Source organism: Macrosteles quadrilineatus, unplaced genomic scaffold, assembly GCF_028750875.1.
Source record: "Macrosteles quadrilineatus isolate MER2022 unplaced genomic scaffold, UCM_ALF_1.0 Scaffold_1__1_contigs__length_201487025, whole genome shotgun sequence".
Taxonomy (NCBI): domain Eukaryota; kingdom Metazoa; phylum Arthropoda; class Insecta; order Hemiptera; family Cicadellidae; genus Macrosteles; species Macrosteles quadrilineatus.
In genome coordinates, this window is record NW_026542594.1 from 183,836,180 (window position 1) to 183,853,735 (window position 17,556).

Here is a 17,556-nt window from a genome sequence, read left to right on the forward strand (position 1 = left end):
GTGTTTTCATAGTGTTACATTAGTATTTGTAATTTTTTTTAAATGCCTCGAAGATATCGTGCACGGGATGCAAATAATAGGAATATGATGAGAAATAATCGTTGACACCCTTATCAAAAAACTACATATAATATATATATTACGAATTTTGAAGTCACTAAATGACGCTGGCTGCTAGTAGTACTTAAAATAATTAACAAAACGATCTTATAAATAATTAACGGAATTTCGTTCAACTTAACAAAACATATGAAACTATTTTTTACTTTGTTGCACGATTTTCAGCATAAGAAACATATTTGAAGTGCTTTTTGTGAACTCTATATAAATTAAATTAGCATAATCTTCCCTGAATGCTTGCTGTACTACATAATTTCAATACGCTTACAATAATGCCCAGTATTAAAAAAGATCATAGGACACAACTATTCTTTTTATTTTTAAAACATATATAGCGTAAACGCGTGGAAAATAAATAAACTTTGAATTTGACAGATGACGGGTGTTTTATTCCGTAACTTGATAAAATAATCAAAGTGTAATATTTTGCTATTAACATACGTTCAAGTTAATTAATATATATATTTTTTAAATATGTTTTATATTTCACTAAGGTTAATTTAGTATGTAATTTTAGTGAAAAATATTTGCAACTAAGATATTTTTATTATATATTTTATTTATTCTTATGTATTTATTTTATAAAATTTTCATTGTATGTTATGTATATTTTTAGCAGTAGTGTTGCCTGTATGGTACATATTATTAAATTAAAACTTACGAGAGAGACTTTCCTAAGGAGAGATTGCTGGTGACAAACAATGCTAATTCTAGTTTAGTTTGATAACCTTCTTCGCGTTTTACAGATTTATCCGTCGATATATTTAGCAAAAACTATAGATTTAGCCTTAAGTTCTACAGGGTGGTTTTTAATGCAGCCCAAATTACAAGTACCAAGGTACACTGTTTAAGGACAAAAGAAACTCATAAGGTTGGTAGCCCTGTATCCTTATTTCATTGCCGATCAGGTGGTAGGCGTTGTTGCATTGTTTGCCATACTGTTTATTGTTACAGATAATTTATTGTGTATAAGCAAGTCCCCACTTGGGGCCTTGGTATAAGACTCTGACTCTTCATGATTTTTTCACAAGCTCAAAAATCATGCACTGTAGAGGCATATGTTTTTTCTTAGAGATCTGGTTTTCTTTAACTTCTATCAAGTCTATAATAGTTGATTTATTATTATGAAATAACACCTGGACACTTAATTTCAAAATTCTTGGTGCAAAAGTAATAAAACAAATTATTTACTTAACGTATTCTTTTACCATACATTCTCTTTAAGCTTACAAAAACCCCATGTTGAGTCATATTCACAGTAAGAATAAGCCTTGTAGACAAAAATGCAACAATGCATATCAGCTGATCGACAATGAAGTGTAAATAGGGATAGCAAAACTATGAGCCACTAAACTACGTTCAAAATTAATTTAGGTGGGTTGAGGGGAAGTCCCCCCCCCCACTTATTTTTGCTTGATGTATATGTTGCAGCTGATTGCTGTTTTGGCAAACATCAGCTGTTGAGTTATTGTTGAGAAAATGGAGGGGATAGATTTCTTCCCCTAAAACCACCTAAATTTTGTGAAACGGAGTATAGTAATTTCGGTTGCATTATAAACACCCTGCACATTATTTTTTAACTGTATATGTAAAAAATGCATAAACTTATTTGTAAGCAAATTAGTTTGATTAAACATATTTATTAATCTAGTATCTTTTACAGTTAAATCAAACTAGTCTGTCATTTGTTAATGCATTATTATCCCTAAATAGCTTTCTCTTAACATACTTAGGTTAATATTGAGGTTATTAAAAAAAATAAGTTTAATGAAAATATTTTTAACGTTGTACAATCAAAGTAATGTTTGACTTGATAAATATGTTGTTTATGTATCACTGTCACATTTTTTCACTATCACATTGATATTATTTTGATTCATTAGTCATTTATATTTTTATAAGACTTATTACAGCTCCAGTCGGCTCCAAAACCAGGGGAGCGAGGTGGTCTAGTGGTAGTGCGGGACTTTGGCCACTGAGGTCACGGGGTTCAAATCTTACCAAATCCGAATGAATTTTGTCCCAAGTGATAAAGCAACAACCCCTAGGTCCAATACTGAAGTCATGTGAAAATCCCGGACAACAAGTGGGCTCTCTACCCACCGTTCGTGACGTCACGCCAAGAACTCTTCAGAAACATCGTCAAAGACCTCCAAACTAAGGTGCTGCCTACGGATGTGGGTCTCAGACGACCGTGTTTCAAAGGTCGGTGGGACTTTCGTCCGTTTGTATCACCTGTTGTCTTCAGGGCTTCGTCATATCCTTATTTTTGAAACGTACTTAATTTAGTAACTGGGATGAAACGGCGATATACATCGCTGTACTACAATGTAAAACAGGAGTGCAATGGCTTAGCTTGTAATGTACGAAACGTTAAGTTTGTGGTGTATAGTTAGCTCATTGGATGTACGAGAAATTGTATTAGGTATATTTTAATTTATTTTTATATTTTAAACTATATGTGTATTGCAAAAGTATGTTTGGTTAGTAGAACATTCTGTTATTTTGTGCAAAATTAGGAACGGTCCATTTGTGATATAATTGTAAAGGCATATGATTTGTTACGTCTAATTATTGTTACATTAAATTATTTTTTTGCTTACTTAAATAAAACTTTTTTGTAAGCAAAATTTTATGAAAATGTTTATCCAAATCCTTATCTTATCTTACTAATATTATAAATGTGAAAGTTTGTGTGTTTGTTTGTTTGTTTGAAGTTCAATCACGCATAAACCACTGGACGGATTGGGCTGAAATTTGGCATGATGATAGCTTACATTCCCGATTAACATATAGGCATATTCTTATCTCAAAAATCCTTTCGGGCTCCGCCCCAGTTAATTCCCGAGCCGGTAATTCCCTATGTTAACCTTATGAGTATTCATATTTAAAGGGAATTAAAGAATTTAGTCAGCTGTTTTAACTGAAAAGTTGGTTCTATGATATGGAAAAGCATTAAAAAGTTATAAGATTTACCAACAGGGTGCAGCACTATATTTTTTTGCATTTATGAAAACAGCTAATTTGAACTAAGCAGCAACAAAAAACTGTGATTCGCAATGAGAATTGTCAAAGTAGGATTGTTTACAGTTATGTTTATGTTTTTCATTTCATGAATAATTTGTGGAATTTTGCGAATTGTTGATAATTTATTTTTCTCTATTGTATAGGTGAAGTGGTAGAACATTATGGCTATGGTAGATGTGTAATACTATAGAATACTGTAAATTTAAAAAAGCAAATGTTATCAAACTGTGTCCTACCTTATTGCAAACGCAAAGCTTGAGTATAACTGCAATAAGCATTTTATACTTATATTCCAACCCCGTACGAAGGACGGGTACTCTGCTAGTATATAATACTTTGAGGCGATTTCTACAAAACACCAATCCTACGTTAACAATGGACGGATTTTCACAAACGATGTGTCAAAATTAAGTATTTTTTGTGTAGACGCCCCCTTTCACGAATCCCTGTAATAAAATTCCAATCCTAACCTAACCTAACCAATATATATATCTATATATATCTGTATATCTTATGAAGAAAATATTTTGTTTACTTAAACAGACGAATTATAATACATATAATAAATAATTTTTATTAATTGCATACTAAAACAGCTGTTAATAGTACATGATACAACAACACAGTGAGTTCGTTTTCAGTTTCGATAACTGGAGTGGAGTGATTGATTACATTATCTTTGAGTTGACTCTTTTTAAGTAATCGGAAATTATGACTGTTTAGTTTTGAAATAACGCCTGAAATACTTTGCAATTGGTTGAATTCGAGCAACATGTGCATTAGTGTAAATTAATGATAGAAATCCATTTTCAAATGGAAAATAAATAATATAACAATACGTTTAACTTCAGTAACTTTTGAATATATGATTCCAAAGGAATTTGTTACGAATTTGGTTCAAAAGATTATTTAGCATTAGTTAGACAGCCCTAAAATGTGTTTATTTGTAATTATTGCATAAGGTATTTTGAGGCATAATTGTTTCTGTTGAGTTTTTATCAATCTATGTCTCAGGCCTAGTTAGTGAAAATACATTTAGAAATACCAAACGTATATTACAGTATTTGAAAAAAGATCCAATTACATTAAATTCTAGTCATAGACGTAACAAACCCACACACATAAGGTAAGCTCTTGTGAACAATGATAAATGATATTTTATACGAAATGGCCCAAATAAATCACAACCTGGATATTTTTAACGTAAACACTGAATAACTTAGTAAAACATTTACAGTACTGACGATTTAACAAGGTTAGCTATTCTAAGATTAGCTCACAATCTACAGTAGAAAATCCATTCAAATCAAATTGAGTTATTTCGAGGGATCGTCATTAAAATGTACATTATTTTAATACGAATTTAAAAAAACGTTAATTATTTAAATTTTAAAATTTTCAACAGATAAATTACAAAAAGAAAATTTAAAATTCTTACCAAGCTGAGGTTTTGTTAAAATATGTCTTAATGTCAGATTTGGGATTCATTGTACCATTATTCTTCAAATTTCTATTATAAGCTTCAGAAAAAGTCCGTTCTTGTTTTAGCGACTTTCCCATATATGGAATAAGCTATTGCTGTAAGCCTTAGACTTGTATCATTCAGGAACCGTTTTACTTTTTAGATTTTATGTAATACCTGGGGGTGATACTTCAATACGGCCGTTTCAGTGATAACTACCTCTTCAGGTGCGTATAGTACGTAGCTGTAGAACACTAAACTATGGACTTGTTAAACATAAAACACGAAAAGTCTTCATTTACATTGCGTCAGGGGTTAAATATACATTAAACATATAAAAACAGGACGGACACACTTAGTACTCACACTTAGGACACACGGAGTAAAACTGACGAAAATACACTTTTAGGAAATACTATTCTGTATTTGGTTTTTCAGAATCAACAATATTTTCCGTGTTATTCTCAATTACTTTGTCTTATTTCCTCACCGTTCAGACAATAATAAAGTATAACATGCATAGACTAAATATATAGCTACTGACTATTATCTGTATGTGTATATCTGACTTTAGAGTTAAGAGCAAATAATAATGTTCCAAGGATTCTTTACTCACTCCAAGCGCCTTCAACTGTAGATACACAAACTCAATGAAGCAATGAAATGCAAAATGCAGCATAATATATGAAGGCGCCAGCTAGCATCAGTTGGCCGTGATAGTTGGAATAATTATTAAAAGTTGGAATGAAGTCAATAGAATATCCTGATACTTATGATTCATATTAGCTTTTCATATGTTTATATATATACCTAAATGTGAGATTAATAAACGGTATCAGCATTCTGACTCCGCAACGGTCTCATACACTTTCTCCCATAAGCGTGTTAACAATCTTTATCATGGGTAAGCGTCGAGAGTAAATATGATATTTTATAGTTAAACATTAGAAAAGTTGCAATAACTTTTGAACCGTAATTGTTACAGCAATGGGGTGTTGTACTATTTTTTTTAATTATAAGGACCATAAAATATTAATTTTAATCAAAACCAGCTTTTCTCCAAAGATTCAATTTTTTTGTTATTTTATGAGTTTTTATGGGAAACAACATAAGTTAAAATAACTTTTGAACCACAATTTTTACGGTAATGGGATTTGTTTGTTCAGGATTTAAAGGGCTGCAACATACTAAATTTTTTTTTTAAATCATTTTTGAAAAAAATGTGATTTTTCCATTAGTTTATGGGTTTTATGGGAAATCTCCATTAAAAATTAAAATTTACAAAAAAATGAAAAAAACGCCTGGAGATACCATGAATACAAACACACCAAATTTCATCAAAATCGGACTACAGGTTGCAGCGGCACACACACACACACACCAACACACACAGACAGACATCACTTCGAAAACCACTTTTTTGGGTTCAGGGCGACCCAAAATGGATATATCCACTCAAAACTCAAACTCGAAAATTTTGACAAAATCAATACTTTCTCCATACACAATGTATAGGGGGAGAAAGTACAAATTAAAGCTAGATAAATAAAAACATTATACATCTTTTGGGTTTGCTCAAACTTTGAGGCTGCCTTACAGTAAAAATTGAACTGTGATTTTAAATTTAAAAACTTTCCTATTTGTAAAGTTTTTTAGTAGCAGAAACAGAATGATTGTACTTATTGATAGTTTAGTCCATATAATTTATTGTAGTATAATTCAAAACCTGAAAACATGTCTGAATCATTTTAGTTTTTGAGTTAGACAGCCTGTAACATATAAAATTGGAAATTTAAACCTGTTACGATACGCTAAAATTAAATAGGGTGCATCAAAATGAAACAATCTACACTTTATCTATCATTGAAGTAAATCTACTGATTTACAATCAAGGCCCAAGACAGCTTGGCCTTGTTCTGGGAATGTGATATATGGCTTTACCCTGTGTTGTATTTCAATTGGGTAAAGAAGAGATTGAAATTAAAATGTGACAGCACATGCATGTGGATGACTGATTCATTCAATCTGAAAAGTAGAATGAATTGGAATTTCATTTAACAGAGTTTGAAACTTAAATTTAATGGGCCCACACTAGTTTATGAAATGAAATGCTTTATTGTCATTAAAACTAAGTAAAAAGTTCATGACAATCGTCAAAAGAAATACCCCCACCGCAACAAACCTGCAGACTAAGCGAATTTCCATTTGACTGATTGGATTTACACTACTTAAAAATATAACATTTATTCTTGATTTAAATAGAATTAGTTTAAGAAGTACTTAGGTTTGCTGCATCAAGGAGGGTAAAACTGTTTTTTTTGTAAAATGTGAATAGTTAGTAAGAAATAAAAACATTTTCCAAATTTGATCAAAATATGTTCACAAACAAGCAAACTACAACAGTTTACTTATTCTCCATAAGAATAACATGGGAATTTTAAATTTACAATTTTTTGGAATTTTCTCTGTAACCATTAGGCTCATAATAACGCTTCAATATACTAAATTATTTGTTTTTTTAAGCTCTACAAAATGGTTTGGAAAGAAATTGCTAAATTTTATGTTTTTTGGGTAAAAAATGGGAAAACCCTATTTTTACCCCATAAAACCCCCCGTAAACCCCCGTTCCCATGGTCCGATCATGCTGGATCGCGAACTCGTTCGAATAAACGTACGTTTACACGTTTGTACCAAATTTCATCAAAATCGGATCATTTTTGCTCGAGTTATCGTGCTGACGGACACATATATATATATATATATAAATATATAAATATATATATATATATATATATATATATGAATTTGAACGGATGGTGTTTTTGGCCTCTAAGGACCTCAAAACGAAAAAAAAAATCGGTCCCGCGTCCAGGTCTTACCATGAGTACTACGGTAATAGCTTATTCCCTATATGGGAAATTCGCTAAAAGAAAAACAAAACAATCAAGATGGCAACTAAAATAACTAAAACTCTAAACCAAAGTACTCTTCATGTTTATACAGGCAAGCCTGGGTTAGAGTAGTTTTTCAAACATGTTTAAATTTTGAAACACAGAGGTTTTTGATGGATGCAGGCAAGAAATTGTACATTTCAACTAACACCTTGGTACTCAAAACTATTTTGAATGGCTGTATACTTATGCCTTAGTGTAGACAGATTATCTTTAGATCTAGTACAATAGTTGTGAACATCAGATATCTTTTCAAAGTGAGAAATTTTTTCTTTTACATATAACAAAGTTTATTCCCACATTCTGCTTATTATACAAAACCTTGTGTTATTTTATATTTAAACTACACATGAAATTCTGTTTCTACATTCTAATGAATGATCATATTACTAGGAATGTGTCTGTCCTTCCAGGAGTATGGACTAATAAACTTGATAAGTCTACTAGCTGATAAAATAGTTGAAGGAATACTCATATTACATGTTTTCTTGTTAATTGGCCTTACCATTTTCATATTTTTTCTTATAAGCGAATTTTCCTATAGGGAAGTAGCTATTACCGTACCGTAGGTAGCACAGTAAGACCCAGGCCCGGACAGATTTACTTCTTTCATTTTAATGTCCCCAGAGGCCAAAAACGTTATTCGTAAAAATTATTAGGTATATATATACAATTCCCCCCACCATTTTTTATTTAATTTTTTTTATTTAGGATTACTTTGTTCGTGTATGCGATAACTTAAGTAATTTTTGTCAGATTTGATGAAATTTGGTTTAAAGGTGTAAGGCAGGATAATCATGAATGAGTTAGCGAACCAGCATGATCAGACCATGGGAACGGGGTTTTACGAGGTTTTTATGGGGGTAAAAAATGGTTTTTCTAATTTTTGACCATCAAAACACAAATTTTTTAAAATTCTCTCGTGACCTTTTCAAGGAGCTTAAAAAAACAAATAATTTAGTATATCAAAATGTTTTTGTACGGTTATTGGTAATGGAGAAAATTTTAAAAATGTAAATTTTAAAATTCCATGTTATTCATATGGAGAATATTGTAAAATGTAGTAGTTTGCTTGTTCATGGATATATTTTGATCAGACTTGGAAAATTTATTTACTGCATACTAAGTAACAGTAAATAAAGTTTATACCCTTGCAGCACCTACCTGAACCTTTATGCAATCATGTTCACTACCCTAAGCACACACAATTGATGGACCCCGTGAAAAAACCTTCATGCATTCAATCTAGGGGGTAATGTTTATCTGTCTTAGCTATTAATATTTTACTAAATAACCCACTTTAATAGTTTTCTTGTAGCATCAAACCAAGGTACTCGTTAGTCGTTATACTTAATGTTTTTTAAATAGATTTAATTGAAAATCAATTCAGACAAATGGAAATTCGCTTAGTCTGCAGGTTTCCTGTGGCGGGGGTATTTTGTTATCTTCATAGTCATCTCGTAGTATCAATATAGGTGGTGTAAAAAACAGACAAGTAGATAATAAGTGCATTATTAAACCATTCAATCAAAACGTCCTAATAGGTTTGCAAAGGAAGTAGATTTCAAATAGGTGGTTATATATAAGGTAATTCATTATTATGATAACCCAAAATATGTAAGAAAAAGTAGGCTACATAATTATGGTAGGTACCCAAAATATTGTTTGGGGGATTACCATTTCAGTAAATATTATTTTACACCACACTATGCTATTTTGACGAACTTCCCATGCAAGGATTTAGTCCAGCCAGAAAACAGCTGTTTGCCACCAGCTTAATCAAATGGGGTTTCATTGCGTACTACTGTACTACAATGAGTTTTTTCCCTGGTTTTACCAGACACCAATCAGCTGATTATACTGTATTTGTGTGGCAATGAGTGTTAATAAACAAAAACATAACCTCTCTTAGAAACTAGTGATTTTTAGTTCTTTAGTTGGTGGTCATATATAAAGATTTGTAAATATTTAGTAGTTTGGCGTACGTAACTCGTCCAAAATGTGTTTACCTGACTCGTATGGCAATCCCACACTCGTATAGTAAACACTTATTTTCAGGACTAGTGTAATATACTATTACGGATCGCTAGTGTTGACGACACGAGTACCTAAAAGATTTAAGGTATGAGCCTTGACGAGTGGCTTAAAAACTTCTACGACTATGAGTGTCATTATCACTATTTACGCGAGTTGCATTCACTACTTTACCTACGACAGTGTTTTGATTACTAAAAATCACTGCTCAAAACTTCTAAGAGAGGTTATGTTTACGTTTATAACCTCTCATTGCCACTGATATAGATACAACGAATCATTGTACGAATCACTAATTGCACCGATTGTTAACAATTAAATTGTTAAACAGCTGATTACCACTATTACCATTACCAAATCCTTGATTGTAGCCCATTTCTGGATAATTGCGTAAATTACTTTATCACATTAATTGAAGTTTGAAGCAAAATCCTTGAATTTCATTAGTATTTTACCTGTGTTGTTAGTTGGTCTAAAAAAAAGTGACTCTTTTCAATCCTAAGAACTGAACTGAAACGGCTACTTTATACAAAGGTCGAAGGTAAAAGTATGTATTATTGTACACTATAAGATTTTTTAGGTGTAATCACTTTAGGTAAAAAATATTTCAAACACAATCAAGTAAAGTTTAATTGAGTATCATATTTATAGATTACATCAAGTTATCAAAATATTTCAAATACATAACTAGCGTAAGATCTTAAAAATAAGCATTATAAATCAAGTATCAAGAAACGCTATCATGTTATCCATTGTTGCATCAATATGTGGCAAAAATCAAAATCATGTAGTTAAGAACATAGGAAACCATATTCTCATATTTAACACTTTCAAAAGGGTACTGTCATTTATCACTTAGCTCATCCTTACATTACATATACAGTACTCAATAATCATGGTATCTTATCAACTCTAGATATTTGTCATTTTTTAAAACCATACAATTAAAATTCTTTATAATATTGTCCAAGTTTCCTCTATCATATAACTCTTCAAAATTACAAAATCATTTAGTTTAGGCACTGTAAAGAACACTTTGTCTTTTGTATATTTGTTCAAAGTAAACGTCATATCATAATACTCATTTGCTTTATCTTCGATATTAGTATGGTGAGATTCCTAAACCTCAACATCCAAAGTGAAAGCTAACTTTGCCTCCTAATTGTGCAATATAGTTCCCGTAATGTTTGGTAAAAAGTTACACCATTTTAACGTTGGTTTTGGTGAAAAGGGGGGGGGGGTTAAAGTCGAATTATCTATATTGCACTGCACAGTTTGGGGTCTTTAAAAAGTTATCGTTCACTTTGGATGTTGAGGTTTTGCTAATGAACTGTACCATATAAGATACTCCATGATGACAGCATATCACTAGTTCACAAGTAAAAATTTTAACTACCCCCTTAATAATCTAAAAAAATACATAACATGATGGATTGATCACGTTTTATCTTGATTGAAGAGGCTGGTATTTTACCCAGCTGAGGGATGAAACCCTAAAATGACAAAGCTGCATACACAAAACTTACATTGTACAAGTTTAATGTAGCTTAGGAGATTTTACTTTTTGCATTCAAAAAACTTCAACTTATAATTAAGACATCCTTCATGATCAATAAGATTAAACAAGGCCCTCTGTGGAATTCTCATGCAATTTTCTTCATAACCTGAGTTACTTTCCCCCTTTTTTTCACAACAGTTCACCACAGAAGCCTTCAATGTAGATACATATGAATGATAATTGAACTTATCTCTTTGAATCTTTAATTTAAAAAAATATTCATTCTTCAACTTTCCAATTGGAGTTGCTTCAAAGGTAAACTCAAAATATTTCTGGTTTAAATCATTAGTTTGGGTAATCCAGAATATATTGTCAAACACAGACAAAAGCATATGACCAGCATAGTGTTTTTCAGGATCAAAGTTTTCAATGAAAAACCATTCACTTGAATTTGCTTCGTACTGAAAGACTGAGTTACAATGCTCTTTCTCATAGTGATCCACCAGTTTTATCAAAGGAGTCACAGTGTTGCAATCACTTTCCCTACACTTCGCAGGTCTGAAACCACAAAACTCCTCATGGTCACTCCCTGGCTCCAGAATGTCTAGGCAACCATCTCCATGGTACTTGCACTGACGAGGAAGGGCTTCCAGAAGGTTTTTCAAACAAACAGGATTCTCTATTATAAATGGACCTTCGCAAGTCGGGCAATTCCTTAACTTCTCACAACAGCAGTTACAAACCCCATGGCCTTTGTTGCATGTATTAAATGGAATTTGGATTGTGTCCAGACATACTGGACATTCTACTATCTTTTGTAGAGATGACAAGATGTTCTTCAATCTAGTTTCAGTGTTTTCCTGAAAAGAAAAAAAAATAGTTTCACATCTTATATAGATAACTTATTAAAAGTTTTGGTTTTTCTTTTCCGAGTTTGTTTGGCTACCTGACCTATCTGACTCTATTTTCAGGGGCCTTCTCATCTAGGAACCATCTTCAGCTTAAAGACGGAGCTCATTAATGTTCAATACTAATTAATTTAGATCACACAGACTAGTATTGGACATAGAATTCCTTAAGTAGTTCTTTGTTATTTTTAGTTTGGAAAAAGCACTTTCACTACTTGGAACAGTTACTGGTAATGTAAGAAACATTATGAATGTTTTACATACGTTTGGCACACTTGAATATTGTTTGACACAATATACTTATTCCTAATCAATAGATTATCAGCCAACTGGTTGATTTTGCTTATTTAATTACTTTTGATATCGTCTTTGACTACATTTCTTAAGCGAATTACTTCATTGACCAAACTCAGAGGCTGACTTTGCAAGTTATTTGTCAGAAAACTGTATTAAATTATCTGGGTTTAAAAAACTGAACATGACAGTTTGAACATTATAGCATAGACTTCAACCTTTGAGAAATAAAAATAACAACAGCTCTCAAAAATACATTAAGCAATCCACCGCAACTGACAGAGACGCGTGGTAGTGGTTACTAAAATAATCCTGAAAGATTTTAACTGTCTATCTTTGTAGCTGGCAACGATAAATAAACAAAAGCAATCTTTTTTAACCCTCCGAGTGTTATGTGTCGAAAAATCGACACATAACACACTTTGTGTAGTGTTTTGTGTCGATTTTTTAACTCACAAACACTGTTTACGGCGAAGGCTCTATGACTGACGAAATCGGATTGAACTGGATCGAGTTAGGTATCGTTTTATTTTACAGATTCAGAGCTTTCTCCGGAGGTCTGTCTCTAAGCGCTATTCATTTTAGTTCCGAAAATATTTTAGCAGATAGCTGACGTGCGTATTTGTAAACAGCTTGCTTAACCTTGGACCGATGACTGATGTGTTTTATTACGTTTAACATTGTTTTAGTGTTAAAAATCAAAAGTAGTGATATACGTGGTGCATTCTAAGAAGATTTAAGCGATTTTGAAAGGTTGGTTGATGATCCTGAAGAAGTAGGTAGTGATATTGATGTAAATTATCAGCCAGATTCCTAGCTATGGTTAGGCTATGCATTCTTAGCTAAACGCTATGTACTGAAATCTGTTTTTTGTCCATAACTTATTTATTTGCAAATCTACTTCCTTATATTATTATATATTTGCAATCCTCATAAAATTTAGAACAAAGTGGCTATTTTCAAATATTTATAGGCCTATAATTTATACAATTTCATTGAGCGTGAACTTATTTTTTTTTTTTTTCAAAATATTTTTTGTACCTAAAAAATTTTTTGAAACAAATGTTCCTTATGTTTTATGTATAATATTGAAGCCCATGATTTTCCAAACAAAATGGTACTGTATATAGAACAGTATAATTAACATTGTTTTTAAGCTTCTCAGATCCGTTTTAATAAAACCTTGCAAATGCGCAAAAAATAGGCAAACATTAAGGCCAAAACTAGGGACACTCGGAGGGTTAAAGAACGCAATAAGTACAGATGTTCACCAAGGAATAACGTTAATAGTAAACAAAAGTCACCAAAATTCTTTTGTGACTGTAACAGAACCACGATCATTTTTTTCACATATTTTGCTTCAACATATTTTTTTGAAATTTTCCAGAGTGTCAGTTTTTTTGCACCCCTAAGTTTTTTGCACCAATTGGTCGCATTGGTGTTAGTAACCCCACTGATTCCCTAAATTTTACCTTCCAAATCACCTTCAATACAGGTGATTGTGATAAATCGCTAAGCTAGTATGCAATATTAACATTTTGATTACTTATTTGCCTGTCAACTCTGCAATGTATACTATAATCAAACCAGAGATGATGTAATATCCAGTTGAGACATGCAAGTTATTTCTCTGTGGTATGTCTTATAAAAATTTTGACAGTTCAAGAGTGAAAATGAATATTTTAACAATTCAAGGCAATTGTTACTTTCTTCCCCTATATGGTATATGGAGATTTAAGTATTGTTTTATGTAAATTTGGTAAGCATATTTTACATGGTAGAATGATGGGAGATGGCTCAAATAAAGGTAGTGATCATAGAAAAACTGGAAAAATAATTAAGAAACCATAATGTTAACTGAAATTTAAATACAAAGTTTAATATTTTCTATAACAAAAGCATATAGGCCTAGATAAAAAAAAACTTCTGCTTAGTTGCCATAAAAAAGCATCGTTTTTCAATTATTTTGCTTTTACATTTCCTTTCATTTAAGGTTAGTGTAGTTCTTCCTAATAACATAGATAAAAAGAATTAAACATAGGCTGTCAGCCAAGCTGCGTCCATCTAGGATGATTAGGTTCTGGCGCGCACTGCTGGGAGCGCCTTGTAGTTACATAGCGCGTACGCCGTAACTAAATGGCGCTCCCAGAGGTGTGCGCCAGAACCTATGGTAACCGCAGCACAGCTGACGGTCTGATTCTTTTTGTCTATGCCAATAAATATGTTTTGGCTCTATATATATTTTATGGAATGATTATACTCTGAACCCCGCAAAGGCAGGGAACTGGTCACAGGAATGACAGTATAAAAAGACTTGGAAAAGAAGTCAATGTAGATGGAGATTATTATAACCACTATTGAGAAGAATAGTAATAGACATTACAGACGAGATAAGTGTAAGCCACATAATACAAGATTAATGGATGACAAGAGTGCATACAATGCAGTGCTCTCTCTTTTCACTTACTCATTGATTCTGATCATAATACAAAATTTCGTCATGACAGACCTATTTACCTTTTCAGCCCAGAAGATAAACATTCCTTTTAAACTAAGCTCACAAACATTTAAAAACATACATCAATATAACAGTCAAGAAAGTAACTCTGAAAATTGAAAATGGACCCTATTGTTTTAAAAACTAAAGGGCATTGGTTGCTACAATATATAGTACCGTACAAATAAGCAAAAAATTCCATAAACCTAAAAAAATTAGCACAAGCAGGGAATTTGGTACAGATGTTGGGTGTAGCTTCCAATTGAACATACTTAAAGTTTCCTAAAATTAAAGTTGTGCTACAGCCGCTATATTGGAAAAAGGCGGCATATTGCTGTATTTTTGTTATTAGAGATACAGGAAAAAGCTTAATATATAAAATGTGGTCAATCTAAATAGTTTATAAATAAAAATAATTTTTTTTAAATGTCACGTTTTTAAAAACACTAAAACTATAAAATAATTTATAAATATGTTGAGAGAATAAATACTTGAAATATTTAAAACGAAAAACGTGGGGCGCATGCTAGTTTACAATTAACTTCACGTTTTGATTTACTAGGTGGCGTTTGCAGAGGCATCCACAAAATTGAGCGGAGTCATCAAGGGTTCATATTATATTGTGTTTGTCATACTGCAGTAAAAACAGTCGTTTTTAATGCATGCTTTGCGGGTGTAAAGTACTCTTTAGGGAGTAAAAATCAGCTGTTGTCAACTCAGTTGTAAATTTCAATTGTAAACGATTGCATGTATCGAAAATATGTATCGATTCGTGCTTCATAATTATTTTAACCTACAGTTTTAAGTGAAGACAGCATTTGTGTGGATAATAGGGTAATTAATTTGGCTACACATAGTTTTGAAGTGAAGGGAAGTAAAAACACAGGGATGTCATTTTAGGCCTTATGTTTGCCTTCATTTTTGATTATTATTGATTTATTATTGACCCTTTAGCCTTATTATTGATACTTCAACAAATTTGCAACCCAAATTCACCAAATGCACAAAATATAGTGATTTGAAACGTATGGTATAGTTAAGACTAACCAAAGTTTTATTTGAAAATCCCTATGCATAATTTTTCATGAGCTTCAGAAGAAATGGTTGTGGGCAAAAGAAATAATGAATCAAAACGTAGATTCGTAGTTGACATCAATACAGATTTTCATAGATGTAACTAACGGCTGAATTAATCGCTGGGGCCTTGTTGTAACTCTTTATAAACAATAATAAAAGCTAAATCAGGTAAAGAGTGTATTATTTCATTACGGTAAAGCCCCCCATAGACTATCCAACATGTTGGACGGACATGTCGGGATCCAACGTCTTGTCGAACATGTTGGACCGTGTGTGGGAAACCGTCAAACTGCTCGCCAGACTAGCCACAGTTTCCAGTTAACTTGTATTTAGCGAGTTGTGCGTGATAACCGTCCCATTTTCCATAATGTCATTTAATAATAATAAACAGTTCTGGTCAGAATTTATTTAACTCTACAGAGACCAGAAGGCGTTATGGGATGTCAAAAGTAAAATCTATTGCAACAAACATGCGCATAGGGGCACGATATCCTGATGGAAAAGCGCAAGGAACTGTATCCAGAGTGTGATTTGAAGTTCGTTAAAAATAAAATTGAAAATTTAAGAGCCTAGTTCCATAGGCTCTAAAAATCCCTAAAATCATCGCTAAAAATCCCCCTGAAACAGCTAACAGTCGTTTCAAAATCCATCTCAGAACTAATATTTTACCTGACTTGTTGGGTAACATGCTCGATAGTGTGTGGGAAACACCCGACATAAGTCAGGTTGGATGATGGGTCCGTCGTCAGGTCAGGTTGTCAGGTTGGGTGCAAGCTCGATAGTGTATGGGGGGCTTAACACAAAGAATAGAAACTAAACATAAACAACAATTCACAGAATAAAAATCATATGGTCAGCTACAGTGGCGTAACAGAAGGGCCCACAATGTGGGGGGGGCCGAGAGCTGTGGGGGCCCGCGAACCGGTTAGCGGAAAACGGCAAACAGAGAGGCTTCTTGAGACGAGTGGGGCCAAAAATTGGAGTTCATTCTTATTTAAATGTATTATCAACAAGTAGTTGTCCTAAGATTTAAAAATGTCACCCTATATATAGAAACTAAACTAGGTGGCGTTTGCAGAGGCATCCACAAAATTGAGCAGAGTCATCAAGGGTTCACATTATATTGATTTTGTCATACTGCAGTAAAAACAGTCGTTTTTAATGCATGCTTTGCGGGTCTAAAGTAGCATTTTTACTCTTTAGGTAGTAAAAATTGTTTTTAGCCTCTATGGCACTATGGAGTAAAAATCAGCTGTTCTCAACTCAGTTGTAAATTTCTATTGTAAACGATTGCATGTATCCAAATATGTATCGATTCGTGCTTCGTAATCATTTTAACCTACAGTCTACAGTCTCTTCCCATAGCGTTTTAGCATTGCAGATACATTAATCCATTCCCACACTCAACACTGCTCACCTTTACTACTTCCTTCATCACTTCCTACGTCGTGGGGCCTGTTTCCTTCCCTTCTCATAGCATTTTAGGATTAAAGATACATTAATCTAACTGCCACAGACGGTTCTCACACTACGCTCAAACTTTACTTCCGAAGCCAATTCAGCAATTCAGTATTTTAGATACGTTAATCTAATTGCCACAAACATTCCCCACACTCCGCACTGCTAGCCTTTACTTGTTCTTTCACCATTTTCTATGTCATGGGGATGCTTCCATCCCTTCTCATAGC

At 32.7% G+C, this 17,556-nt stretch overlaps 1 protein-coding gene across 1 annotated transcript in view; it reads right to left on the reverse strand.

The window, feature by feature from the left end:
- Positions 1–10,335: 10,335 nt before the first annotated feature.
- The window catches only part of LOC128983317 (uncharacterized), a 29,054-nt gene continuing 21,833 nt past the window's right edge, over positions 10,336–17,556 (reverse strand). Inside the window, exon 3 of the mRNA XM_054402562.1 lies at positions 10,336–11,952. Coding sequence (XP_054258537.1) covers positions 11,152–11,952 — 801 coding nt within the window. The 3' untranslated portion in view covers positions 10,336–11,151. The remainder of the gene's footprint in view (positions 11,953–17,556) is intronic.